General features: G+C 46.6%; 2 protein-coding genes across 7 annotated transcripts in view; both read right to left on the reverse strand.

Moving 5' to 3' along the window:
• Positions 1–19,003, reverse strand: part of ITGAE (integrin subunit alpha E) — a 54,835-nt gene extending 35,832 nt beyond the window's left edge. The window contains exons 1-17 of the mRNA XM_067566029.1: positions 18,943–19,003; positions 17,147–17,366; positions 15,427–15,536; positions 14,805–14,875; positions 14,020–14,137; positions 13,249–13,410; positions 12,524–12,648; positions 10,954–11,105; positions 10,046–10,199; positions 8,981–9,131; positions 7,696–7,791; positions 7,332–7,456; positions 5,736–5,884; positions 4,422–4,575; positions 2,589–2,739; positions 2,438–2,505; positions 602–737 (exon numbers count right to left, since the gene is read on the reverse strand). Of these exons, the coding sequence (XP_067422130.1) occupies positions 602–737; positions 2,438–2,505; positions 2,589–2,739; positions 4,422–4,575; positions 5,736–5,884; positions 7,332–7,456; positions 7,696–7,791; positions 8,981–9,131; positions 10,046–10,199; positions 10,954–11,105; positions 12,524–12,648; positions 13,249–13,410; positions 14,020–14,137; positions 14,805–14,875; positions 15,427–15,536; positions 17,147–17,366; positions 18,943–19,003 (2,203 nt within the window). The remainder of the gene's footprint in view (positions 1–601; positions 738–2,437; positions 2,506–2,588; positions 2,740–4,421; positions 4,576–5,735; positions 5,885–7,331; positions 7,457–7,695; positions 7,792–8,980; positions 9,132–10,045; positions 10,200–10,953; positions 11,106–12,523; positions 12,649–13,248; positions 13,411–14,019; positions 14,138–14,804; positions 14,876–15,426; positions 15,537–17,146; positions 17,367–18,942) is intronic.
• A 6,396-nt stretch (positions 19,004–25,399) lies between these two features.
• Positions 25,400–27,652, reverse strand: part of LOC137164850 (transient receptor potential cation channel subfamily V member 2-like) — a 32,248-nt gene continuing 29,995 nt past the window's right edge. For all 6 annotated transcript variants that reach the window (XM_067565843.1, XM_067565842.1, XM_067565840.1 and 3 more), the window contains one exon: positions 25,400–27,563. In XM_067565843.1, the coding sequence (XP_067421944.1) occupies positions 27,475–27,563 (89 nt within the window). In that variant the 3' untranslated portion in view covers positions 25,400–27,474. The remainder of the gene's footprint in view (positions 27,564–27,652) is intronic.

The following is a 27,652-nucleotide window of genomic DNA, read 5'->3' on the forward strand; positions in this document are numbered from 1 at the left end:
TGTAAGTGACAGGAAGGAGATAAGACAAGCATTATTATGGGGTATATAAGACACAGATGGTCCAGAGCACCTAAGACCAAAGTGGAGAGATTTTTGAAGCTAAGTCAAATATCAGGAGATACAGGACTCATGCGGCTATAAAGAGCTTGTGTGAATAAGCAAAAATCTCACACCCACTCCAGGCCAAGACTTTACTGATTCAGGAGCTGTTTGCTCTCCAGTATCCACTGCAAATGAAATATTTACCCATCTCAGGCTCCAAAAAAAATGTTGTTCATTGTGAGAGTTGTTATTCAGTAAACGGTGCATATTAACAAGATGCAGATGATGGCATGGTGTCTAATGGCGCATCATTGAGAATGACCACTTGGTGCTGGGTAAGAGGAGAAAGTGCTTCCTTCAGAGTTCCTTCCCTGCTCCAGGAAACAGAGATCCAGCCAGTTCCTGTGAGATTTGCTGTTCTGCAGGATAACACTTTCAATGCTGGCGCATTGTCCACTAAACACCACACATGGATACATTCTCCCATTAACTGCACTGGGAGCAGGATTGGAGCCACAACCTATCGGATTGTCCCTGAGACGGCGGGGGTGCTATTTACCTAGGTAGCCATATCTTCCTCCCTTTGTTTCATCTTTAGATTCGTTCAGGAAAGCTGCCGTCTTGGTTACTAGATCATACAGCAGAACTCCACCAGACCAGTCAAAGGCCCCCACAGCACCAACCAGTATGTGTTGCTGCAGAGGTCACAGAGGGAAAGATAGAAGAGAGGAATGGATCAACATCGTTTGCCCTTCTTTAGCACCTTGTGCCCAAAGATCGCAAAGAGCTTTAGCAAATATCAGTGTTTCCAGCCTTACAACTCCCCCAGGAGCTAGGCCGGCGCTTCCACCCTTCCCCGTGCCAGAGAGGGGAAATCTGAGTCCCACAGAGGTGAGGCAACCTGCCCTATTGGCAAAAAAAACCCAGCAGTGTTGGAAACAAAACTTAGATCCCCTGACTCCCAGGTGTCTGCTCGAATTAGCGCTCATGTTGGTAAAAATACAGCAGTTACTATCAAGCAGGAGTCCATATCAACATGGAGCTCAGTTTAAATGGCACCAGGAGAGCTAAAAGAACCTCCCTGCCCCAGCGCTCTGTAGAATTCACTGCTGCAGAGGGATCAAGCTCACATGCCATGGATAGATATTAAAAGGTCTTTGACCACTGCCAACACTGGTAACTATACATTATAAGAAAACAAGGGTGACCTAATGTTTCAGAGCATAAACTTGTCACATGCAGACCTCAGGAAGGAAATCCACCAGCCCTGCTCTCACCAGGTGTGTTATTTGGGAGTTGCCTTCCACTGAAGCATCTGAGATTGGCCACTGCCAAAGACTAGACGGACAATTGACTACATCAAAATTGCTGTGTTCCGTGGGGTGACGACACACATCTTAGGCTTGGCCATACCCTGGCAAGGCACAAAGACTTAGCCTCGTCGAGTAAGGGATAATGACAGTTTTTATAATAAAAGGGACAAAGCCAGCATGGGAGGGCAGGCACCAGGGTGGGTCACTCTGGAAGCTCCGCTCTAGTCTCTGCCATCCCAGCTGCGCTTCCGGGTGAGCTCCAACACCACGGACATTCATCTCCAAAGTGAGAAGAAAGCTCATCTTGCTCAGCTGTTGCTGTCTGAAGCAGGAAGCTCTCACAAATCTCACCTCAACAGGTGGTGGCGGCAGTTCCGCCCTTCCCCCTCAGAGGGGAAGATGTGGAGATGGCATGAATAGGAACGTGACCAAACATTTCTGACAGGGCAGGAGACTGGATATTTAATTCTGGCCTTCATTTGAGCCTTTTAGAAAGCACTTGGTGGACAGACTGGAGCACCTGATTTGCACTGAAATTGCAGGCGCTGGAGCCTTGGGGATACTGGTGCCAGCAAAAGAAAAAGCTGGAAGTTAGAGCTGGATGTTTGGTCCTGATTTCTTTGAACCGACGTAGTATAATCCGTGATGGGAGGAACTGAGTCTAATAGTTAGAGTAGAGAACTGGGAGCCAGGACTCCTGGTGTCTATTTTTGCCTCTGCCACTGATTTGCCATGTGACCTTAGGCCATGACTCTCCTCTCTGCAAAGTGCGGATAATAATATGCATCTGACTTTGTAAAGCACTTTGAGATCCTTAGATGAAAAGCATCAGATAAATGCCAAGTGTTATAACAGACAATGTGTCTTAGACACTGAAATCAGATACACCACCTAATGAGCATATAATACGCAATCCAGAGGTCCCAGTGAAACAGGCGCTGAGGTGCAATAGGGATTTGACTACACTGGCTCTCACATTGCAGGCTGTGTCATTACATAGGAAATACAGAGAATCAAGTCGTTCAAGTCTCACAAACATAAAAACAACAGCACAATGCACTCCTCTCCCAGCACACACTTGCCTTGTCCAAGATCTGTGCGCTGAAACCAGTTTGTGCCAGCTCATACTCTGTGCTATCGCCTGCTGTACCTGAAAACCAGAAAAGGACCTGTTGAGCCACTTTTATCATTATTACTCAGACAGGATGACAAGGTACAAAGGTTTACCCTCACCTTCTATCCCAATGATTTTCTGCTGCAGTGTTGAAAGGAGCCCATTTAAAGCCGAGTAGTTAGTCACCTGGAATAAATGACTTTCATCTGGATCAGACGCAATCAGCCGCAACTCATTTAGGGCTTTTGACTTGTTAAATGCTTCTCCCACCTGTGATGGAGACAAAGATCAATTAAGAAGAACAGCACACTTTGATTGAAAAAATGGTGACTTTACCTAGCTGCATCTGTTTGGGGATTATAACACCCCAGGAATCTACAGCAGATCTCAGTCCTGTGAGCTTCCTGAAGGCTCTCAGCCACTGCAATTTCTATTGATGTCAATAAGTTGGATGTTCTCAGTGCTTTATAGGATCAGGCTTTTAGGGAACAGGTCCCCATAACAGGCCAATGTCATATCTGCTGTAACGACACTGGTGTCAGTTATCTGAAACGTAAGCACTTTGGGTCTAGCAGGTAATTACCTCCGTAGAATGACAGGTTCAAAAGGCAGTATATAAAGGTGAAGGAAGTTTTATTCTGTAAATAGGTTGCAGGAGCAGAAAGTTTGGGGTTTGCCAGACAGGGAGGAGATAGAATGTTTATTATGGAATTTGTACGAGACAGACACGATACCAGACTTCAAGACACATGAATTCTATTAATAAGACTAAACTAACGAGGCCAGTCTGATTTCTAAACAAACTCAGACTAGTAATTCTTTAGCAGAAAATTATTTGGAGAAACTCTAGCTTTTAAATTTGCCACTTCTCTGCACCTAGAATGTACTTTTCATTTCCCTGGCCCAGTTACCAGCGCCTGAGGAGCTGCTATGGATAATGCGAATAATGAACAATGCTGAGCTCCGGTTGCTACGTTTTGTTCCTTTGAAGATGAAAATAGCCTTAATTCAATATTTAAAAAATAGTGAATTCATTTCTGTGAAAAACATTTTTGATATATTTTGATGTGTCCTGAATAGCTTAGATGAGAATATATAAATTATACTTGTTGAAGGTAGATTTTATTCAGTTTGGCATTGAAGGGGAAGTATTCTGCCAAGTTTAGAGTCACTTTTAGATGAAAAGGATACATTTTTGTAGGCAGCAAAGATGCAAAATGCCTTAAATCTGTCGCTACCTCTCTAAGGACCAAAAAGCAGTATTGACTGATAGAGCTGATTGTGAAGAACTAACGAAGAATTAATATTTCCATTCTTTTCTTTCCATGGGAGCTAAATTCCCCCCCCCAGGGAGCTTTGAAAACCATAAATTTTCAGGCAAGATTTTAAAAACGTTTACCTATTCATTGTTGTGACTTATGGCCTTCCAACATCCTGTGCAATCATGATGTACCATTCCCTTCTTTCAGTGCCATGACTGGAGGCAGCGTCTGGTCTTGTCTTACCTTAGTGCTTTTAAAAATATATATACTGAGTGGATCCCACTGGCTTTCTAGTTTGCATTATACTTTGCAATATTAACACAATGCAGCGTGTCTCGAGGAGGGGTTTAAATGAGGAGACGGAAGGTGCCTGACACAAGGTCGAGAGTGTGAGAAGGTGGGCGGGAAGCTGGAGCACCAAGAATGATTGGTCAGAGCAGACAGCAGAGGTGTAGGATGGGGTACAAGAGACTTGAAACTGCAGTACTCTACGGAGCGGAGTTGGATTTTATGTACGTATGGACTGTATTATTAGCTCAGTGACGGAGTTTTGTTTTCCATTTGTTCATTTTTATACACTGACTGGGTCTCCGTGTGGGTGAGTTTTTCCTCTCGATGCTCTCTAATAATGGATATCTGCTATGTTTGGGGGTGGGGAGGCACAAGATCCTTTGGATAGTTTGAACTTACCCCAATGGCATAGCGGTCAACTCCTGCCATTTTGGGTGAATTTATCACCGTTGTTAAGTTCATTGGATCCAGGAATATATCCCCATCCGTCAGCACAACCATGATTTTAGCAGCATTTTTCAGGGACCCCTGGCTCTCATTGAAGATAGAATCCCTGTTAAAATTGTCAAACACAGAATGAGTCTCTGGGGTCAGGGGAATGAGCCAATAGATCTGTTGAATTCCTGTGAATTTCTGGCTAACAATTGTAGTAAGGCCCAGAGAAGGGACTTAACTCCTCAGGACTTTTCCTTTCACATTCACATAACTCAAAAATGACCAGAGATCTTTTCCCCCCCTTCTCCATAGTGAATTTAATGCTGAGGATAATTGCCAAGCTGACAACTCTGGAGACAGAAAGTATCTCTGGTTAGTCCAGACTCCCAACTCCCTACTCTACCCACTATAGTAAAGGGAGTGATTTTGGAAACTGCATTGCCCCCTTCACCCTACTACACACACAACACGCACACACAACAGAGCAAGGAGATGGCACTCCCCATGGTTACTCAGTTCTTGCCCTCTGTGCTGAGACTGCGAGAAGTGGTGTTGTGGGGGTGGCTCTTGGGATGGGGACATGTATCCCAGAAGGGACTGGACAGAGACCAATATCTCAGTTCACAAAGGTCACTTAGCAGCCACCATGTGGTAAAGGCTTCCACAGGTACAGCCAACCAGGGCTGGATTTGGGCATTCAGCCTAGAGGTTAAAAGCTCCATATACCATTCCCAGTGCCTAGGGCTTCCCACTGAGAAGAATGTGCACCAGCTTGATAAACTGTACCCTGATTAGCTAAATGCTGGTTCCATTCTTCCGGTTTGCATTGTGCGTCTCCAGATGCTTGCCAGCTTTTCTTTTCATTGCCTTTCTGGTGCCTCAAACTGAGATTAGGCTCTCACATTGTCAACTGGCCTTCAGCAAGCCAGATGACATTCTCTAAGATATGAAGAGCCAGCATAGGTCGAGGGAGGACAAGTCTCCAGTCTATTGGCCTGACTCCTCTAGTTTCCCAGTCTTCCGGGTATCTGCAGCCTTTGGATAACCAGGGTCACTGAGGCAGGGCCATTATCACTGGTGGAGTCAGGAAGTGCTATGAAATGTAGCATATGCTCAATCTCTTGGGGAGGAAGGAGTGCCTCATGCTTCTCAGTAGTGACCCTTCTGGCCAGTTAAGGAGATGTGACCAGCTCTGGGCCCCACATGTTCACACATCCATTCAGAAAGTGCCCCAGGAATACAGCATCTCCCTGTCTTATGTTCCGTTTTGTTACTTACAGCACATGTTGGATGGCAGATGCTGTTTTGGTCACGTTGCACAACTGGGTGATGTTCTGAACCTTCTGGAGGGTAGCACTAGCATTCCTGTCTCTCAGGTCAAACTCGGTTCTGATATCAAATCCATACTGCACCAGGGCAAAATCACACTGGAAAGAAATGTCACACCAGAGTCCAATATTGATCACTGATCCAGAGAACTGGGACTCTCAGAAACCACTAGTCAGGAAAATCTCAGTGAAGAGAATAGCATTAATGGGAAAAGACAAATTCAACCTGGGGGTAAGGCACAATTTTTAACGAGGGTTGTGGTGAATTCTCCATCACTGGCAATTTTTAAATCAGGACTGGATGTTTTCCTCAAAGATCTGCTCTAGTTCAAACATGAATTAATTCAGATATGTCCTATGACCTGTGTTATACAGATGATCACAATGCTCCCTTCGGGCCTTACAGTCTATTATGAATCTACTAGGGAGTGCCAGAAAGCAAAATCTTTTCTGGCAGAAATTGCACCTCTATGCTAAAGAGAGGAACACAGAGTTTAAAAGAAAAGTTATGTTAGTTCAGAAAAATCAGAGCCTGCGTAAGATTCATATTTTGTTCCGCATTTACTGATCAGAGAGAGGAGAGCTTCAGACAAGGACTGGGGTTTGTTTTTGTTTTTTTAGTTCTTTTGTTTTCATATTGGTCTTTGCCACCCATTCCAGGTGCAAAGGAAATTATCTGGGATCAGACGGAATCGCCAGCACCACTTCCTGCTGCACTGTGGCTTTCCTTTGGAGATATCCCATCCAAGGACTGACCTGACCTGATCCTGATGAGATTTGCCGCACGAGGCCAGATCTTCAAGGCAGGGACTGTTTCTCTGCTATATGTTTGCACAGCACCTAGCACAGTGGGGCCCTTGCCTCTAGGAGCTCCCACCACGCAAATTATAAATACAAATGACGTTATGCTGAAATGTGCCAGTGGCTGCCGGCAGAGGACTCTTGGATCCAAAGACATTCACAGGTTGCATTAGAACCAGTGGCTGGGCCAACGACTCTTTCAGGCTCAACAGAAAGAGCGATCAAGCCCTTTTTGTGCAATAAAACAGTAAAGGAGACAATGCGGGGTTGCTGCCCAAGGCAATAGGCTGCATGGGAGGCCAGGGCTAAACCAGAGAGATCAACAGGGGTCTCCCCTGGGTGCAAAAACAGGGGCTAGGATACCAATTGCAAGATGTGGGCATTGTAGGCAGGAAGCCAGGCGAAGCAGTTGTGATCCTGATCCTGTGAGGAAGCAGAAGGACAGAGATTCTTGGGCACAAAGCTCGCTGGAGGGGCAAACTCGGGGACTTCTGAGCCTTGAAACGGACGAGTGCTGTTTGCTCCTACCGCGCTCACGGAAGCAGGACTGTGTGTGCATGTTTTGTAGATAAGGAAGATCACACCAAGAACATGCCTAAATTGTGTCACTGATTTCTTATCCTCACAGAAACAAGCCTGCAATGCTCCGAACTTCGGCTAATCGCTCAGGCTGAGGGGCATGGCTAATAAAGTGCCGTGACTACCGTATTTGCAGACCAGTGAGGAAAAGTGAAGAAGGGAGTACCTCAAAGCACTTCTCATAAAACCTTTCCATCATGTTGTAGATGAAAGCCTTGGCTCGTTCAAAATCTGCAGGGCTGATGCTGCCTGATCCATCCAGAACAATGGCGATCTCTGCTCCGGAATCTGCTGGGACGTGAAAAGCAGGATTCAGAAAGGAGGCTGTTAGGACCTTCATTAGGCCCGTATTGCGAGAAACGTGTCAGTACGTCTCTGTAGCCGACTAACTGGCATGAATCGGCAAAGCTGCAGTTTCAGTGTCAGCGTCCAGAGGGCAGCGGTCAGCAGCAACACAGCAAGACCCCTAGGCTACGCTCCTCACGGATAATCACCAGCACAAACCCTTTATGAGATCTTTCATTGCTTACATGAGTCATCTTCATCATCCTCCATGCCCGAGTTGTTGTTGTTATTGTTGCTGTTCTGATTTCCGTAGTCAGATCCTGCCTCTGGAAGAGACGCAACTAGAAACGAGAAATGAAAGGGAGGTGGGGCAGAAAAAAAAAGAAAAGAAATAAAAAGTAGGAATAGATTTTGCAGAAGTGCCATGATCTCATGATGAACCAGCCCCGGAGCTTCATGCTTAGCAGCTTTCATCACCCTTTCAGCCCATAAACGTTCAGACTAAAATACGGGCTTAAGACAAGGGTTGATGTGAAGTCCAATTGCAGCACATCTAGGCGTACCCCAGATAGCCGTGATGGAGCTAGCTCATAAATATAGCACTGGCGCCATGGCAGCATGGGCTAGCTGCCCAAGTATACACCCAGGGTCCTGGACTGGACCTTGGGCTGTCACCCTCTGCGGTTGCATTGCCACTGGTGCTTTTCACACCAGCTCGGATGCACCTCCCCATTGCAGAGGAGACATCTCCTGGGTGTGAACCCCTGGCCTCATTGAAATCAATGGGAGTTTTACCATTGACGTCAGTGGGATCAGCCTTTCACCTCAGAACTGGAATGGAAATGCTAAACTGTATGCTACTGATCAGCAACTCCATGGTGCCAGGTGTAACGCACCTTCCCTTAAAGCTCATAACAGACATTCCTAGCAGTACATTGATTACAGAATCTTATAGAAGACACATCTCTGGTGTCTCTCTCTGAGAAGGAGGTTCTGTAGCCAGCCCGTACCTGGTGCAGGAGCCTGACTTGTTAGTACCAGACAATGCAACCTACTTTGTACAAGGTGTAAATGACAGGAATCCCAAGCAGGACAGAATTCAATGGATGCAATTGGCCCAGCACTTGACTGAGAGCAGAGGTACCTTGTCACAGAGCTCTTGATCTTGGGTGCACTTGTGCATCTTAGAGCACCTGCTACATCCCTCGAGTCCCTTAAAACTGGGAGCTATGGTTGCACGTCACTTGGGGGAGAGAATGACAGAAAGGGGGAGGCTGGATCAAAGGGGGAAGGTATGTATTCTCCCTTCCAGGCTGGCTCAAGCACGGGAAGCCTCTGGGGAATTCCTACCCCCTCGATTTCAGCTGATTTGTTTTTGTGGTGATTTGGCATATAATGAACAAGGCCTTTAACAGTCTGAGCTTTGGAGCTTTATTTACATTTATTTACAAAAAACCACAGCACTCCTTATTGTGTAGGCCACAGAGAATGGGGGTGTTTTGTTAGTGGCAGGACACTGGTTCCTTTTACCTGAGGTACCCAAAATACTCCTCTCCAGCACCGACAGAAAATCATCCAAGGCTTCATAGTCTGGCAGCTTGAACAAGTAATCTTCATCGGGGTCCGAGGCGATCAGCTGCAGCTCTTTCAGGGCGCTTTGCTTGCTGAAGACGTCTCCAACCTATGGAGAAGAAGCCAACCCCTAGGCTACTGCTGGGAAGTGGAGCAGTTTACACACACACAAAACAAACAAATCCCCAAGAGATCCAAAACTCTCAGAGCAACAACAGAGGGAGAGAGGTGTTTGCAACCATGAGCCTGGATTCCAGAGGGAATCCTCATTCTGAATGATTAATCTGCAAGGAAATAGCTAACCAGAGCCATCTTTATACCAAGAGGCAAAGGAGTAATCCAATTTCACAGACCACGTCCAAGGTCTAAGCCAGTGCAAACCCTTCTGCCCGAGATAAGAATTCACCTGAGTGCACAGGATCAGCAGACTTTATTCTACATCAGTGTGAAGTTCTGATCAGAGTGTAACCAGATTGAACACCAGATGGGACCAGGACAATAAATTAGCTAATTCATTAATAATCATCATCACCGCCTCTTTACATTTATAAAAAGTTTTTCCTCCAGAGGATCACAAGATTTTAGTCACACACCCTGGAGTGAGAGTTCAGGGGAAATTTTGCTCTTCCCTTGCTCTTGTGAGAAGTACCACAGGATTCTCCAGCATCCACACAGAGCAGACAGCACCTTGGTTTTTAGGTTCTCATTCAAACACAATAAACTCTACAGCACCAAAAATGGAAGGCTGGCTGGGACAAGAAAGTCTGGGTATTTCAGACTGGACACTTAGACCACCCCAGATTTCCTCTCTACTCACCCTCTCTTTATTCCCCTCACTCACTACCAAAGTTTCTGAGTACACACATCAGCGAAGCAATGTCACTCTAAAGAGAGAAACCTTACACTCCCTAGCTGTCCTTTCCACTTCCCTCCAGCTAAGTGCTTTTCCCCACTCTTGAAGGGCAACGTCTTTGAAACAAGCTACAGCAAAGGAGTTGTGCTCGTGTGTCACGTCACACGTACCCCGAGGGCGTAGCGTTCAATCGTGGCCATTTTCGGGGAGCTCATCACATCTGCCAAGCGCAGTGGGTCCAAAAAGATCTCCCCATCAGTCATGACAAGGATCATCCGGTGAGCGTCCTTGACCGAACCATGGCTTTCATTGAAGATCTCATCTCTGCAGAAACACAAACATGGATGTGTTTTATGGAACACGCTAAACATGCAAAGCTGTATGCAGGTCAATGTCCTCAGTGGATTGATGGTGGCTCCCTGAAATCCCAGCATGCGAGAAAGTTCCCGCTGCACAAACACATGGGGAGGACACGCAGTCATTAGAAGATGGGTTTTGTGTTGTTCAGGGACATGATCACTCCATCCAGGGCAACAATGCCTAGCTCTTAAACAGCACTTTTCATCAGTCGATCTCAAAGTGCATCACAAAGAAGGTCAGTATCTTTATCCCCATTTTGCAGATGGGGAAACTGAGGCATAGAGAGAGGACATGCCTTGCCCAAGGTCACCCATCAGGCCAGTGGTAGAGCCAGGAGCACCCAGTTCTCCTGAGTCCCAGTCCTGTGCTTTATCCACTAGGCCTTGGGAAACTGGGAATCTGAAGGCAGGTTCTAAGGTTCCTAAGGCAGCTGGGAGGGAACCCTTGCTTTCTCCTTTAACAACCCCATCTGGTGGATACCTGAAACCGACCCAAGGGACTCCAGAAGGAGCCACATCCAGACCCCTCTTCCAGTGGGACCTTTGGGCAAGAGATGCATTTTGAAGAGAGGAAAGGGAGAAGCTCAAAGCTATGAGAAGGAAACACAAGGGGGGATCAGAGGGTGTTGGCAGGGGTTGATTTAAGGCAAGATATGCCTTGAGCATGAAGCAGAAGAAATCCCTGGTGGGCTCTAGAGTTCTCAAGGGATATAACTCACAACACGTGCTGCAGGGCAGATGCGGTCTTGGTCACAGAGCCCAGCTGCATTATATTATGGACCTGGAAGAGAGCGCTGGACTTGTTGCAGCTTTCCTGCAAGTCAAATTCTGTTCGGATCTCTGCTCCGTATTGTACCACAGCAAATTTAACCTGGGGAAAGCAGACGGCCAAGACAGAATTGGTTAGGTCAGGCAAGAACCAAGGGGTCCCCAGGCCCCTTTCTTCAAGTGCAAGCTTAGCATAAAGCATAGTGGGTGGGAAATGTCTCCACGGTTATTCTTTACTGCACATAGGGCACACAGTAGCTAGTATACGGATCCATTTTCCTCCCAGTTTTATCCCTCTGCCGTCATCACACACACTGTATTCTGGCAGCCCCTGTTGTGACAGCTCCACGGATAGGAGAACAAGGCACAGCTTCTTTTGACTCAAGGCAACTGCTGCTGCCATCTGAACTTCTAATCTGGCCCAACCTTTCCTGATCTCGTGGGCCAGCCGCCCTATGTTCCTGAACACCAGGTTCACTGTCATTTAATTTAATGACTGAGATGTCTTTTTGGCTCTTGTAGTTTATTTTCATGAGTTGTGTTTCGAAGTGCTTTGGGAGTTTTGCCTGATAAGCCATGTAAAGAACCTAGAGTAACCCACCCCCTGCTGATCGAGTAGTCACCCCTCCAACCAAGTTCCACACTCCATTTCTCATTGCCACTGGGTGATCTCACGCTGGCACTAAATTCCTCAGGAGAGACGGACTGATACAGAACACCTCTGTGGATATTTCAAAATCAATAGTGTTAAAATTTAGCCATAAACTTGTGCTTTGCCCTTTATCTAGCACCATGCTTCTGAAGATCCGAGAGCACTTTAACAAACTGCAATCAGACAGCACAACTCTGTGAGGTACAAAGCCAGGGCGAAATGCAATCCTCACTGCTTCAGCATAGCTCTTCCATAATCAAGTCAAAACATGAGTAGGGGGGAGGGCAAGGAACACAGATGCCATTAGTATAATTTCCCCTGAGACCGGTAGAGTCCTCAGGCAGCATGGAGGTAAGCATAGTATAGAAAAAATTATCCCATTTTACAAATGGAGAAACTGAGGCACAGAGGGTCAGGGAACTTCTCAAACACTGAGTCAGGATCAGAGTTGAGGCTGGAATCCAGATCTCCTGACTCCCAGTCTGGTGCATAATGCAGAAGACTCTCCAGTGTCAGTGGGAAATTGCAGCCTGTTCTGTCTACTGAAACATAACAAGACTCTAAGGCTATGTCTACACTGACGGCGGCAAAGTCGCTGCCATCAGATCGACTTCTCTGGATTGACTGAGCAGTCAGTGAAGACCCACTCAGTCAATCCAGAAATCGACGTATTAAGACCACCTTCTCATGTTCCCGTCAGCGCAGTGCAGTGAAGACAGCGCACAGAACAGAAGCAGAGAAGTCGACGGGAGTTACGCAGGTTTTTTGCGTAGCTTGCGCAACTCCCATTGACTGCCGCCAAATCGCCGGGGTAAGCGTAGACATGCCCTGAGACAACTGCCCGGATCAGGAGGAAGAGCAGCACACACCTCTGGGCATTTCCTCCAGAATAATGTCATCATGTTGGAAATGAAACCCTTGGCTCTTTCAAAATCCTCAGGATCGATGCTCCCTGATCCATCCAGAACAATGACAATTTCTGTCCCTGATTCTCCTAGGAGAGGTAAAAATAGACATTTGAAAGGACAACAGGACAGCGCAGCGTTAGCGAGAGGTCAGGAACTCAGAGGACAAACCCTCCCCAGTTTTGCAAATGGGAACCACATCATTAGCAATAACGAAGAAGGGGAGAGCAACCGGAATTATTTCCCCAAATTCCTAGGCAGCACCAGAGGTCCGGAACCTGTGTCCAAACTGGCTGCATCTTCACCGAGCTTCTGTTGAGGAGTCTCCCATTGCTGCATCTTCATCGGGGCTAGCAATGATGGGAGCTCCACTGGCGTGTAATCGCTGATAATTTTACTAACATGTCACCCAGCCACACTCAGGATAAATGTAGTTGACACTGTTTTGTGGTTGACACTTGGGCACACCACCAGCACTGCATCAATAGTGAGAGACTTCCAGGAAAAGCTGTTACTAAATTACTACCATGAAACATACATCACCACAAGTCAGCCTCGGTCTTTCCATCTCGAGTAGCATCCCTTTTCCTACCCAGCTCCCTTCCCAACCGTGGGTTGAAACTTATTCAGCTCCCATCTAACACACATCGCCACCCAGGAGGAGACTCGGGAGTCCACCCAGCACATACCTTTGCATGTCTGGTTACTTCTTGAATTGTTGTAGGTGTTACTGCCAGCACGGCTGATGCCTATGGCATTGTCTGTGCTGATGGAGTTGTCCGTGTCAGTAACATTGATTTTGTTGTTGTTGTTGTTGTTATTTTGGTTGCTGTTGTTTAATTTGGTCTCAGCTACAGAACCAAAAAAAAAAAAAAAAAAAAGGCAATCTAACAGTCTTAGAAATACATATTTTTAACTAAAACAGGTTAAGATGCGTATATATTTTACTATCACAACCCAGCCCGGTGAGGCTCCCAAACCAGCATTTTGGCCTAAGCCCTCGAGGACAGATTTTTTAAAGGTATTTAGGCCCCTGAAGATTTAAATCAATGGGAATTAAATGCCAATCCCCCTTGATGCCTGCTGGAATCCTTAGTCGCCTAAATGCTTTTAAAAATCTACCCCTCAGTGCCTGATCACTCAGGATGCACGAGGCGTGTAGAAGTACACACATTTATTCAAGAGCACCTAGGGCCAAATCCTACCCTAACATTCCCCCTGCACAACCCCAGTGAACGCCGCACCGCCGCATTGGTGTAATGGAGGGCAGAATTCACATCAAACTCTCCATTCCTAGATCCCCCCAAGCAGGCCACAGAAGCCACCTGGCTAGTTCCCAGAGGCCTCTGGCATCAAGAAAGCAGAGCGGGAATGGAAGTGAAGTTTGTGCCCAGCACAAGGGCCATTCCCATGGTCAAGGACCCTCCCCACAAACATGTCGCTTGCTTTGCCTTCCGTACTGATTTTGCCAAGGTTGAGGAAAGCCTCCTCGTGGAAGTCTGCTGTGAGCAGGGTACAAACTCCATTCAACTCTTCTGTGATGCTAAAGGCCCGGCGCCGCTTTTTCTGCAGGCAAGCCTGTGGAGGAAGGGAGGGCAACAGTGATATGTCATGAGCAAACCGGCCAAGGATGTGCAAAGAAACCCACTGGCAACACGTTGGCCTCAATCGGGCCAAGAGACCCATAGTCAAGGCTCGTTATGTTATTGATCTTTTGCAAAGCACTGAAAGTCTCTTGAGAGCGAGCGGCATAGCAGTGCAAGCCCTCCACACCCTGGAGTCACCCCAGCCTGCCTGAGGGCCGCACGCCTGGGTCGTGTTGGACTTCAGCGCTTAACCAAGGAAAGGGGGAGGCTTCAATGACAGCCACACAGTGGTGGTTAGATTTAAAACACACACAAGTCAACAGGGCTCCACAGGTAACAGCAGCACATCAGCCAGGTCCAAGCACCTTCTGCTTAGCCTCTTTTCCTCCTCCCTCTTAGGACAGATGGCTTCTGCCAAGCGCTGTTTCCCCTTGAAGACTCAAAGGTACAGCCCTCTCCCCAGCTGAGGAGAGGATCTCCTCCTGAAACCTCGTCACCTGCAGGGCAATGCAATTGCACTCGCCTGCAGGCCCAGTGACTTGCCAGGGTGCCATCAATACACAGCAATACTAGTTCTGGTCATTTATGCATCCCAACAAATGTATACGGTGACATGACAAACATACATCCCGAGCCCCGAGGATCTACCAAGCACTTACCAGGATCCAGTCAGTGCTTCTGGCTACAGCTATGCCACCATCCTGGATATTTTTTGACATTCGAATATTTGCTAAAAATTGTAAAAAAAATAAATAAATAAAATTGAGCAGCAAAGTGGGGGAGGGGGAGAATTAATGAAATGAAAATATGCCACAGTACGTTTTCTAGTGCTGGTCAGCTCAGCATTTCTCTTCCTTGGGCAAACATGATACGTTCAGGCAAAGGCTGTGATTCTGTACGGGGCATTCAGTTGCTCTCTTGGAAGGTGTAGCCTATATAGTTAATCCATTTCTTAGTACGCTAACTTCAATTGCTACAGTGAAGGGCCCCTGGAAACGCACAAAGCCTTTCCATTGATTCCAACGGGCTTTGGATCAGACGTCAAATTAGCTGGTCTCCAAACACTCGGATCAGCTTCCCCCCAACCGTGGCAATGTGCGTTCGGATTTCTTTTCCCCTCAGAGCTGAGTAATGACCTAGAAATCCTCCACGTACCCAGGGACTGCTCTCTGCCACCTGCCTGCCTCTGTCTCTGATGGCACACTCTAGCGTCTGCAACATCCCTATCCCACTCAAAACCAATTTCAGAGCAACTGCAGGGAAGGGTGAGTCGGACTGTACCTATCAGGCCGACCTCCTCGCAGTGGAGCCCATCCGGGGCAAGCGTACACTTATTCAGCCTGCCAGGCTGCCTGTTTGGATCGTCATCTACCAAGGAAGTAACCAGAACCCTAGAGAAGATGGAGAAATAATAGGATTAAGGCGTGGGGGGTCTGTTCTCATTGCAAAGTATATGGGAGAAATCTCTGGAACTTGATCAGCTTCAGCCAATCATGGCGGCTTCCTCTCTACGTTACAGTATGTCACTGAACCCTTGAGTAGGCTTAACTAATCACCGGCACAGCCAGGCAGATACTTGGCAGTTCAATAAAGTCTCTCACTGTCACCTCTGCCTTAACCTCACAGCTCTCTCAGCCCAGATATCAGTGCCTGGGCGTAGAGCTTTTCCAGTGACAAGGCTGTGGGCTATGTGGACAGTGCCAGCCCGTGTCTGGTCATATAAACAACCATCTCTGTTCTCTATAGCTATTCTGCAAGATGGCGTAAGATCTAAAATTTCCTAGTGTGCACGGGATTGACTTGTGTGTTGTAACATCGGCCAAGTTTATCCAATTTTTTTTTTCAGACTCTTGGGGAGGAAAAATGTCTTCTCACCATCCTGTCGCTCTCACCGGTGGGTCCCTTCCTGTGCTATTCACAAGAGATGAGCAGGGAAAATTTCCACCTTACATGCTCCACCGCACCCCAGCCACCTGCACCTCCGGTCCAACCATCACCTACTCCCAATGCCAGTGGGCTTAGCTGGCGGAGTGCGGGGAGAGACATCCTTCGTCCGCTTCTCTACCCCTGTTGTGCTGAAGCAAGCAGCCCATTGTCTGAAAGACTAAGTCAGGGCAGGTGGGTCAAGACCAAGTGATCGATCCCAAGGTGACTTGCCCAGTTCATTTGCTAGACATGAGGGGAAGCCAACTCATCCAGGCAGTGGTCGATAAGGCCGATGTTCCTGTCCTAAGAGATTCCTGCACTGCACTGGGAAATGACAAATCCTGGGAGTAGCACCCACTTCACTTTCTGCTGAAAGGAGCAGGAGAGTTGTGGAGTTTTGGTTTTTTTGTTTTTTACTCCAAAGTTTAAACCAACCCTCCCTGCTCTATAGGTACACAGCTACGGTAGCTCTCTCCCCACACACTATCTAGGTTGTTTCCATGACAACCCTTCTACCTGCTTATCAGCACAGACGCCCACTGCTGTTCCCCCACAAACCCACGGGAACAGTGTGGTCAGTTCTGGTCTCGCAGCTCACGGCAGCTGCCGGGGCGCGGTGACGGCTGCGGCTGGCTGGCTGCCTGCAGATCGCACACGGAGCCTGCAAACGCTCGTCCTGGCAGGGAGGGCAGGTCTGTGTGTGCACGAGGGTGGTCTGGTTAAGCACGTCATTGTCTAGTTAGCGCCATGACTTAGCGAGGGGGGAGAAGGGTGGTATGGAATCCAGGGCCGCTGGCATGAAGAGAAACTGAAAATGGTTTTTTTTAAATACACACACAAAAAGAGTTGTGGTTCCAGTTTGTTACTGGGCTTAAAAGGCACAAATCAAGACTGGCTCGACAAACAGCGCACTCAGTGCTGGTTCCACAAAAGCCCCATGGTGCTTTGTCACTGCTCACAAGAATCCGCCTGGCGCCGGGCCCCAGGAGGGGTGCCTGGGAATTCCAGCGGTGGCCCTGCCTCCTGTACTAGAACGGCCAGTCTGACAGGTCGGAGAGGGGATTTGGGCCCTTACCAGGTCCTGTGCCCATCTGAATGCTGGAGAACCTTGGGCCAAGAGAGAGGCTCTGTGGGCGGCGTAATCCACTTCTTGCGGGTATCGATATTAAAGCTGATCACGGGTGTTACTGCTGCAAAGACAATGTCAGAACCGCGACTGGTGGGGTTAGCGTTCACAACACTACGGAGCTCGTGTTCTCCCTTTCCCTGCTCATTCCCGCCCCCAGACGGCACAGCTGGTATAGACACAATTAACAGAAGTGAGATTCCTCTTGTTGGTTTAGATTAAAGGGAATGAACAAGGCCTGTCTTCGTCAACTCATTCAGAAAAGGATACACTAACTCAAGATCCTATTATGTGACACAACGTGGCCCCGCAGTACTTCACTTTAAATGACAGGATAATGATCCTACTCACAGGCTCATAAAGGGCAGGCGGACGTGTGGTGACAGTGGGTCCCTGAAATATATCATGAGACAAGCGTCCGGCAGAGCTTCAGGCACAAGCTAATACCGGGCAGCTGATACCTGGACACAGCATCCTGAGGGCGAGGAGGAAGAGAAGTTGGTGTGTTTTGTGGGTAGGTCATACATGGGGCAAGACCTCCGAACTTGAGTTAATACCATCAGAGCCAGAAATGTTGAAAACTAATTGCATTACAGCTGGTTCCCACGGTTGCTTATTGAGGGCAAAAAACCACCATGGCCTGTGCAAGCATTGCATCACAGACGCGTCTGAGGCCCTCTTATCAGTGGATTCAATGCTGGCAAAAGATGCTACTTAGCCACCCTGGAGATTGTTCTCCAGATACATGGATTTCAGACACAGCTGGGCAGTGGCAGGATTTGCTCCCCCCCACCAGTATAGCTGCCTCCAACCCTGAGCTGGCCAGACCAGCTCCCAGGAGGGGAGAGCATGGATTTCAGGGGACAGTCAATTCTCAGTCTCTCTGCCCAGACTGCCAACAAAAGGGCAAATTAGTTCCACAAGTGGTGATGTGGAGGTGCACCCGACCAACAAAGGGACTGAGAACCAACAGCTCATCTCACATATGGTACTGAACAGCCAGCAAATGAGAATAACCTCTGTCCATGATTCACCAGGACTGAACTGGAACTGGTACCTGAAGGAGAAATAGCTTTCTGTGGACACACTACATTCTCTTCCTCTTTTCAAGAAGTTCCTGCCAGACTAGCTGCCCACAGCAGACAGAAATGCTGCAGTGAGAACTTTCCCACAAGTCTCTGTGACAATCCGAGCCTTAGAACGACCCAGCCTGGCTGTCATTGATTTGTTATGGGTCTCAGCCCACCAGTGCCACGTCTGCTTGGCACGATGTAGCAGACTGAAAATGTTAGACAATAGGCCAAGCTGAAAGACGCACAAAACATAGGCCCACGATGATAGGTGTTGTGAATTACGTTATTTGGGGTCTGCTGAGCCATCCTACATTTTAAATGCTATGATCATTTGGAAAATGTTGCCGTGTGCTAAGAGATGAGCTTAAGTCAAGTCGGGGGGTGTTTGAAATCCAAACCCAGAATATAATAATACCTAACTGTAACATAGCACTTTTCACTACTAGATCTCAAAGCACTTTACAAAGGAGGTTAACATCTTCTGGAACAGAGAGGCGGAAGTGATGAAGCCCACGGTCACCCAGCAGGCTAGTGGCAGAGACCGGAACAGAACCGAGGTCTCCTGAGTCCCAGTCCACTGCTCTATTCGCTAGGCCACACTGCTCTCAGAACTGGATCTCCATTTTGCAAATGACTCCAAACCAAAACTCCCCTGGCTCAGAACAACCTGACCCCCAAATCCAGATGTGGCTGTTTGACCCACATCTAAATATTCATCGTAGGATTTGGCCATCTTCCCACATGCTGTTCAGAGTGTGGGAGAGCCAAATTCTGGTCTCTTTTACACCAGGGCCACCCTCCTCCCTCTGCCCTCCGACTCCGGTATTATTGGGAGTGCAACAAGATCCATGGAAATGGTGTCATTTTGCAGCCTGGCTGCTACCGTGTGGCTGTAGGAGAAGCGAAACACTGTGGCCAAAGGTGTGTGATGTTTCCCACAATACACACACGAGTTCCTACTGCAGCTTCTTCATATATAGACATGAAGCACCGCATGTCTCACTGTGTGTGAAAGTTTTAGGCCTCACTTCAGCTTCCTCAGTCATGCTTTAGAGAATGGCATGCAATTTCTTTTGGAACTTGGCTGCAGGGACTCTCCTCCCTGCTTTGCATCCTGCAGCAGCATTAATGCAGCACATTGTAGTTATTGTCACTCCAAGCCTCCTGCTCTTACTGCTGGCTGGCCTTACTCTCCTGCATCTAACGGTTGCACTGCCTACAAGCTGTTCTGAGGGGGCTGTCTTAAACCCTGAGCTGAAGCCAGCGCAGAGCCCTACCTTGGTTGCTGATTTGCTGTTTCCACCAGAATAAACACTCTCTAGTTCTGCTTCTCAAACAGTCAGAAGGAAGCCACAAACTAAAACTTTAACATGCCAGGGCCCAAATGTTCCTCTGTATTACAACTTGCAAGGTTGCCAAAATTGATGAAGATACATCAATAGAACAGAGGAAAATTTGGCCCCTTGTCACTATTCTGCAAACTAAATAAATAAATACCTTAGGGCCTCATTCGGAACTCAGTTATACCAGTGTTAATCTGGAGTAATTTCACTGGTTTCCATGGAGTTACTCAAGATCTATGCAAGTGTAATTTAGATCAGCCAAACCCTGCAAATTACTAATTTCCACATGGACTCTTCTTTGTAAAGCAGTCAGATATCACAGTGAGCGTACTGTAGATCAGTGAATTTATTTTCATGCGCACACCTGTGAGGTACAGTGGTATGATTAACCACATTTTATGGGATGGGGGACTGAAGCACAGAGAGATTAAAGCTAAAATTGCCAATGTCCACTAATTTTGGATGCCTAACACGAGATGCCATGAGCTTGGTTTTTCAGAGTATTTAGCATTTTTATAGTGCTTTATATGTTCAAAGTCCACCGCCAAACAACTTCAGTTGCAGCTTTGTATGCTCACCTTTCTGCAAATCAGATTACAAACGACAGATTCTCAAACTGAGTGCCCGTAAATGAGGAACGCATAGTTAGTGTCCATTTGTAAAAAGTTTGACTTAACTGATTTATTCAGCATCACGCTGCGGCAGAGGCAGGGACAGAAGCTCGTTTTCCAGGGCAGCATTTAACTGTCTTAGCCATGAGACCATGCAATTTTTCTTCCTGCAATTCCCTGCCTCATTCACAATACACCTTCCCACTTCTGCAACAACTGACGAAGGGGTTCTACAGACAACAGCCTCCTTCACTACACAGCCCTGATTCCTATGCAGAGCATGGCTCAGCCATTGCACGGGCCTTGTGGAGGAAACTGTATAGGATCATGGCACGAGTATCAAAATACATATACACAAGGAGGCTGAATTAAGGTTGCAATACCTCCCTCCTCTTTTATCCCCTGCTTCTCTGCTTCATTTGAATCAGTCAGACGGGTTCCACCTTCTCCTCCAAGATGTTTGAGTGCCAACAGCAAGGGCACAGAAAACACAGGAGACAGTCTCCCGGGTCTCACTTCTGGTGCTTGGTGACAAAAGAGTTCCGAGCTCCTGGGAAGGAGCAGCTGCAGGGAGCAGCCTGGAAATGCAGCATCCTCAATTACTCTATGGCCAGTGGTTTTCAACCTGTGGTCCGCAGACCGCCTAAGGGGTCTGCGAAAGGTTGCTGTTACCATAGGACAGTGTTTTTCAACCTGTGGTCTGCAGACCCTCAAGGATCAGCAGACTATGTCTAAGATTTCCAAAGGGGTCTGCACCTCTATTCAAAATTTTTTAGGGGTCTGCAAATGAAAAAAGGTTGAACATCACTGCTCTATTCAGATACGGCACATGCAGTCCATTCAGCATAGAGGAACTGCATAGGGATGGAACATGATCAGTGCAAAAGCAGCCTGCAGAGAATTGAGCTGACAAACTCCAGCTAGTTTCTACAGAGTATGTGCAAACTGATTTTTCAGAGGCTTATCGCTTGGCCAGATTTGGAAGAATTTTCACAGGGATGGCAAATGGCCTATCTTTGACCTCCATTGACAAATTTCAAGTCCCTGCTCCAAAGCATAGGGGCACTCAACTAAATGGTTGTGAGAACTCTCGAACTGGGCAAAACACCGTATTGTTCATTAATTTCATTCTCAGAAACTTCCAAAAAATAAATCATCTGCCTGAGACAGACACTAGCATGGAAAATTTCAGCCTGAATGATTAGAGTTTGACAAAGTTATAAGCAACTGAAAACAGGGTCTTACAATGGTCTCTATAACAACAATGATGTTTTGTGTCTTCTCTGAAGTATTGTCATCAACAGTCATTTACAGTAGGTTTTTAAACAGCTATTTTATATTTATTTTCTTCTAGAATTTCAAAGTGAATTTTTAAATTCGTATCGGCTTCTTATTTTACATTATCAATCATTATCATTTCCAAATAAAGGTCCGAGAAAGAGGTTCTCTTTTTATCCTAAATACTTCAGAACACTTGATCAGAGTTCAGACAGCCAAATCTCCCTGGGCAATGAATTTCTGACTTTCTTTCCCTGCTTGGCACAGAAATGTATCCCAAAGGATGCTTATAAAAGGGGGAGCTCATGAACATAAAGATATTTGCCCACACTCCACTCTCCATTACGCCAGTGTAAACACAGTAACCTCCCTGACTAAATATAGCTTCTTACCCATGTAAATGGAAGTAGAATTTTCTCAGTTGATTTATCATGATTGTATAGTGCAGCATATATATGCACACACACACACACACACACACATACAGGCACTTATATGTCCCCTCATCACCACAGTAAATTAGCACCTATCATCTATCCCCTTAATACAGCTGAGCTCAGTGGATTTCACTAACATTAACTGTTCCTAGAGAATTACAAGAACTATGAGACACTGACATTGCCTCCTGGCCCTCCCACCACTAACTGATCATGCTGAAATACTAGAAAACCAATCAGTCTGAACCATGGGCTTTTATACAGTACATCTACGACAAGTGCTGAAATCTTGAAATGTCCGAAACGAAGAGCTAGTGCAGAGGCTTTCACCACCACCATTGCAGAGATAAAGCACTGGACTTGGTCAGATTAAGGGATCACCTCAAGCCCTCAGAATCACAACTTTCTTTTCATAAATAAATAAATAAGATTCACTTACTGATTAAAAAGAGAAGGCAAGGAATGGACCTCATAACTCTGTTCCTGGCTTTCATGTGAACGATGCAAGACTAGATACAATATCTGCACTCTGCCTGCAGATGACTCTCCCAGGACTTCTGGTTGCTCAGACACGGTTAAGCAAGTCTGTTGTGGATTTCCTAGTTGGGGTTTCAGTGCGTATACTAGCAAAATGATATGTAAATGTATAGACAGCAAGTTACTGAAAGGACACTTTTATCAGTGCCTCTTTACAGACCTGTCTACCAGCATCTGTAGGGTAGCCACCACCAGGGTATCCATGTGGGTTACCTTTGAAAGCTTCTAAGTGAGGTATTTGCACTATCCTCATTGACTTTCCATGCCAGCTACCTGGAGATGTACGTCATCATCCTATGGAAACGTCCTGGGAAGAGAGTGGAGATAAACTTGAATGCACTCACAGCAGGGATTTAAAAGGTATGTCACCTTTCAGATGTGCCTCATTACAGACATCGCTCATTGTAGACCCAGGTTTGCCTCTCTCCCGCACAGCCCTGCTGTTCTCTCTCTGTTTAGTACATTGTTAGGATCCGAAATGTTGACACTTGAAAGGGAAGTTTACTAAAAATGTAGGGCATACTAATGCAAGGAAACCCTCTCTCTTCCACCCCCTCTGCTGCTAATCCTTTGCTCCTAGTGTCCTCCCTTTTGGGGTGTCTGTAACACGTTTCAAAATGGCAAGACCTAGGAATCAGAATGGTCAATGTCTGTTCACTAAATACCTGTGCTGCATTCTGCTCTCACCTGTTTTGTGACTGGATTCCGGCTACATGCAAATAGCCCCAAGTAACGGGTTCATGTTAGCAGAGACCTGGTTTTCCCACAGGCAGGCAATGCTCAGGGGCCAGAGAAGTCCAGTAACATCTGAAATCACTTAAAAAGGCAGGGAAGGAGAGAGACCATTTCTAGAAATAGGCTGGTCTATCCCAGCTTGTAGCTTGTGTGTTTATCATCCCCAGCATTCCTGGGAGAGAAGAATTTACCCACCACCAAAGGAGGTTAGTATATTATTACCTTGCTCTTTTTTAGCTCCCTACCTCCAAAGGATCCCAGAGTGCTTTATAAATGTTCAACAACTAAGCTTCATGGCACAGAGGGACAGTATTATTCTCATTTCACAGTTATTTGCCTGCTCATTTTGCACTGAGGCAAATTATATCAGAAGAGAACACGCAGCATGTTAGTCACTGAGTGTGAGTCACACACACACTTACTCTGTTCCTGTCTGGTCACACCGTGGTTTACACGGCCAGCAGATCTGGATGCTTCTCAGAAATGAAGAGTTTTAAAAAGCCCCAGAGGAACAATTTTAAAAAATTCTTTCCCCCTTTTCTAGAATGTATTCCTGGAGGCTGCAAAGCTTACGTGTGGTCACGAAACGGCTTGCATCAGATGTCTGCAAGCAGAATTGGTGCAGAGCTAACTCTGCAGCTTGTGCAGACTCGGCTGCAGCGTCCGGTTTTTCAAAGTATGCCTCTCTCTCAGGGTCTGAGTCTCTCGGCTTGTTGGGTTTCAAAGCCTCCTGTTGCTACCCAAAAATGAGAGAATGGAAAGTTTGTTGTAATAGGTGTGGGGAGAGTTGTGAGCTCTCAGAGACTCTACAAAAGAATAGCTAATCCTGCAGCACTCCGACCTCCTGAAAGGAAAATTAAAGATCAGTTTCTCTCCCCCTTTACAGTTTTTCCTAGTAATTTACTAATTTCTTCTTGTCGGGGAAGGTTTCAGGATGAGAGGTTAAATGATGAAACTTGCTGTGCCTCTGCATTAGGATAATTGTAGCTTCTAATAATTTCTTGCTCTGGGCTTCTTCAGAGGGCTTTGGTAGCAGACTCCCTTCGAAAAGAGAATTCTCCACCCCAGGTTCTTGAGGGTTATGCTTTGTTTACAGAGGATGTTAATCCTGCTGGCATGACAGATACACAAACGTATCTTTGGCTTCCTCCAACTAAGAGCTCAACGTGTCAAATGTGAAGAAGCAATAAAATAAATGAATGTGTACAACACTTAAGATTCTATTTGTACCTGCACTTTCCAGCTGCCTGGCTCCATTGGGAGGCAGGAACTATGGAAACAGGGCAAGGAGCTGTAGCAGGATTTCCTGGTGGTAGAAGAAACTTTTAGTGCCGCCGCTAGTGAAGCGTACAGCTTCCAAGTGATTCTGCCAACTTCACTTGAGTAAGAGGCAGCAGACAGTGATGTCCAAGGGAAGTGTGATCTAATAGCTAGAGCAGGGGCCTGATAAGGTGGTAAAAACACCAGATAGCCATGTACCACGGGGGCCAAAGGAGTCCATCTGTGACAGTGTCACTTCAGCAAAAGGACTGAGGGTTGATTCATCTCTGTATGACCTGTACCGCCTCTGGGCAGAGATCTGAGACAGCAGGTCTTGCTTTGCCTAATCTGCCATAGTGCATGAGTGGTTTCCCCAACATTTTCGTTAACTCATGTTAATCGTCAGAACCCCGGACGTGTGGGCCCCCTGCAACGAGCAAGTGCTGCGGGCTTGCGGAATCGGTCGGCGTTATCGGCTTATGCGGCGTCTTCTGGTGTCTGACACCATGAGGTGGTCCAGGGACATCTACGCAAAACACATCACCGGGCACAGGCAATTCCAGGAGGAATAAGCCAAAGCATGCTAGAAAAATGGTGCAGAAAGACCTTTGCTTTGTGGATTGTATTTGTTAAATGGACTAACTATCCAGATCCTATCATTCAAAGGGGGACAATCAGCACTCATCGTTATACTTGCTTGCCCGTGACCAACTTCAGTATTTCTTTGGTACGAGTGATGTGCCCGAATCTTTAAACGCTTAATTGCATCACTAACTGATAACCATTAATCTGGGATATTGCAGATTACGTACACTTTGCATTCTAGGACTTCCGAACCAAACCTTGTACCCTTTGGGGATAATCTATGCATTATCCTCAGATGTACAGAAACTCTTTCCTTTAAAAACTCTGTATTTCGCTGTTTTATAACATTAGCTTTAATAAAATGTTTAAATCGGTTAAAATGCTTCTTTGAGCATCGCCTCTGACTATTCCCTCTAATGAAAGATGCACTGGAAACCAAGATAATGCATTTAACAGTTTAAAAGGTGGTTGCAGGAATTGGCTGGAGGTCACGTTTCAGTGCTCATGAAAATGTCGGATTTGAGCCAGGCATCAGGCACGCAGGGGCTGTGCCCAACTCTGCCAATGCACTCCAACCCTGACTCAGAGCATATCATCCCCTGCTCTCCTCCATTCCTGGGTCACCTGCTCTAGGTAACGTGTGTTGTGAAGCTCCAGAAACCCCTTCTGAGACAAATTCTTTCAGTGAAACGACCCTGGTGCACTTGATACTGCATGGAAAGTTTTCAAGCTGCCACTTTTTTTAATAATACAGAGGACTAAACTGAGACATCATTTCTCTTCCTGCTTTCCAGCAGAATTTCACAGCATGTTTCTCTCCCTGTCTCAGGTGGTCAGCACGTGAAAATCAGCGTAATCTTAGCAGCCATTGGGAGCATGACAGAAACCCACTAAGACTGAATGGGAAACTGTTAAAGCAGGGTGAAGATGGCACAGACGGCATTAGCCTCTCCATCTCCAAGAAGCACTGATGTACTGTGCTCAGCTACTTTCATTTGAAGAAGAGCACATCTGTGGGGAAGAGAGTCAGATAAATTTGCATTTCTGAGTCAGAGTCTCAATCAGAAACAGCTTTTCGTGCTGCTGCTAGCAAAGCATACAACTTTCAAGTTATTTGGCCATCTTTGGTTCAGACTCAGGTGGGTGGTTCTGAGGCCGTCTAAACATCTAGAATTGCCACCTTTGCTGAGACCTTTGCACTGAGCTTAATGACTCTGCCTGAATGCCCCTTACATGGCTCCCAAAGCAACACACGCTGCTTTGCATACAAGCCAAACCCATGTACGCAGAAACTTTAGACAACATTTTATGCCCCGATAGCACCTTTCATCGCAAAACACTTGCCAGATAGATTGCCTGAAACGCAGCCATCCATGGGATGGAGGATAGCAGCCAACTATTTATTCCACACTGTTTAACAGTGCAGAAGGGAAAATATTTTGGCCACAAACATATCAGACAAACTTCTGTTTTCACAAAAAGTGTGTGGTATTTTATACTGTTGGCACATAGCAGACGGGGCATGTGGCTGGAAAAGTATTATCTAAAAGATCTACACACTCTGAGCTGAGTGGAATTCAATTTTTCCATCTCCCAAGCATGATGGGCTAAGTTGACCCAACTGAGATTTTAACCCATGCTTCCAGGGAGAAATTTCAAACCTGATCTTCCATTACAAAGCCATCCCATCCAGGATACATGCTCCCAATCTATCTCCAACACACATTCTAGTTTTTAAGCATTGGAGGAAGAAAGTATCAGGCAGAAAATGTTAAACAGAAATTATTTAGAATCGTAGAAGATGAGGGCTGGAAGGGATCTCAGGAGATCATCTAGTCCAACACCCTGCTCTAAGCTCTAAATCATCCCAGCCAGGACTTTGTCAAGCCTCACCTTAAAAACTTCTAAGGATGGAGATTCCATCCCCTCCCTAGGTAACTCATTCTAGTGCTTCACCACCCTCCTGGTGTAAAGGTTTTTCCTAATATCCAACCTAGTCCTCGCCCACTGCAACTTTAGACCATTGCTCCTTGTTCTGTCATCTACTACCACTGAGAACAGCCTAGCTCCGTCCTCCCTGGAACTCCCTTTCAGGTAGTTAAAGGCTGCTATCAAATCCCCCCTCACTCTTCTCTTCTGCAGACTAAACAAGCCCAGTTCCCTCAGCCTCTCCTCATAAGTCATGTGCCCCATATCCCTCATCATTTTTGTTGAAAGGAAATACTTGGTATGCATATAAGCCACAGACGGAACCACAGCCTTTGATGAGACATGTTAATACTGATTATTTTTCCATCTCAATATCAATGGCACTGCAGAATGAAGAATTCCATTGCAGATGGCAGCAACAATGGGATCCCAATGCCGAGAACACGCTACAGTCTCTTGGCTTGTCCTCTTCTAGTGGCCTCCTCTCAGTCACTGGTTGATGGGCTGTAACTGCAGCTGCTCCTCCGGTGTTGCTGAGCTTGCTCGCCTCCGTGATATCCAGTCCCGCACTCTCTTTCCTGTCACAGGAGACATAACAATGGCGGCCCTGAGTTAGCCAGGAGATGACAAAGCTAAGGAGAAGGGCGTCGAGCCAGTCCTAGGGCTA

Source organism: Emydura macquarii, unplaced genomic scaffold, assembly GCF_026122565.2.
Source record: "Emydura macquarii macquarii isolate MOO-44397 ecotype Brisbane River unplaced genomic scaffold, CSIRO-AGI_Emac_v2 contig_2699, whole genome shotgun sequence".
Classification (NCBI taxonomy): Eukaryota; Metazoa; Chordata; order Testudines; family Chelidae; genus Emydura; species Emydura macquarii.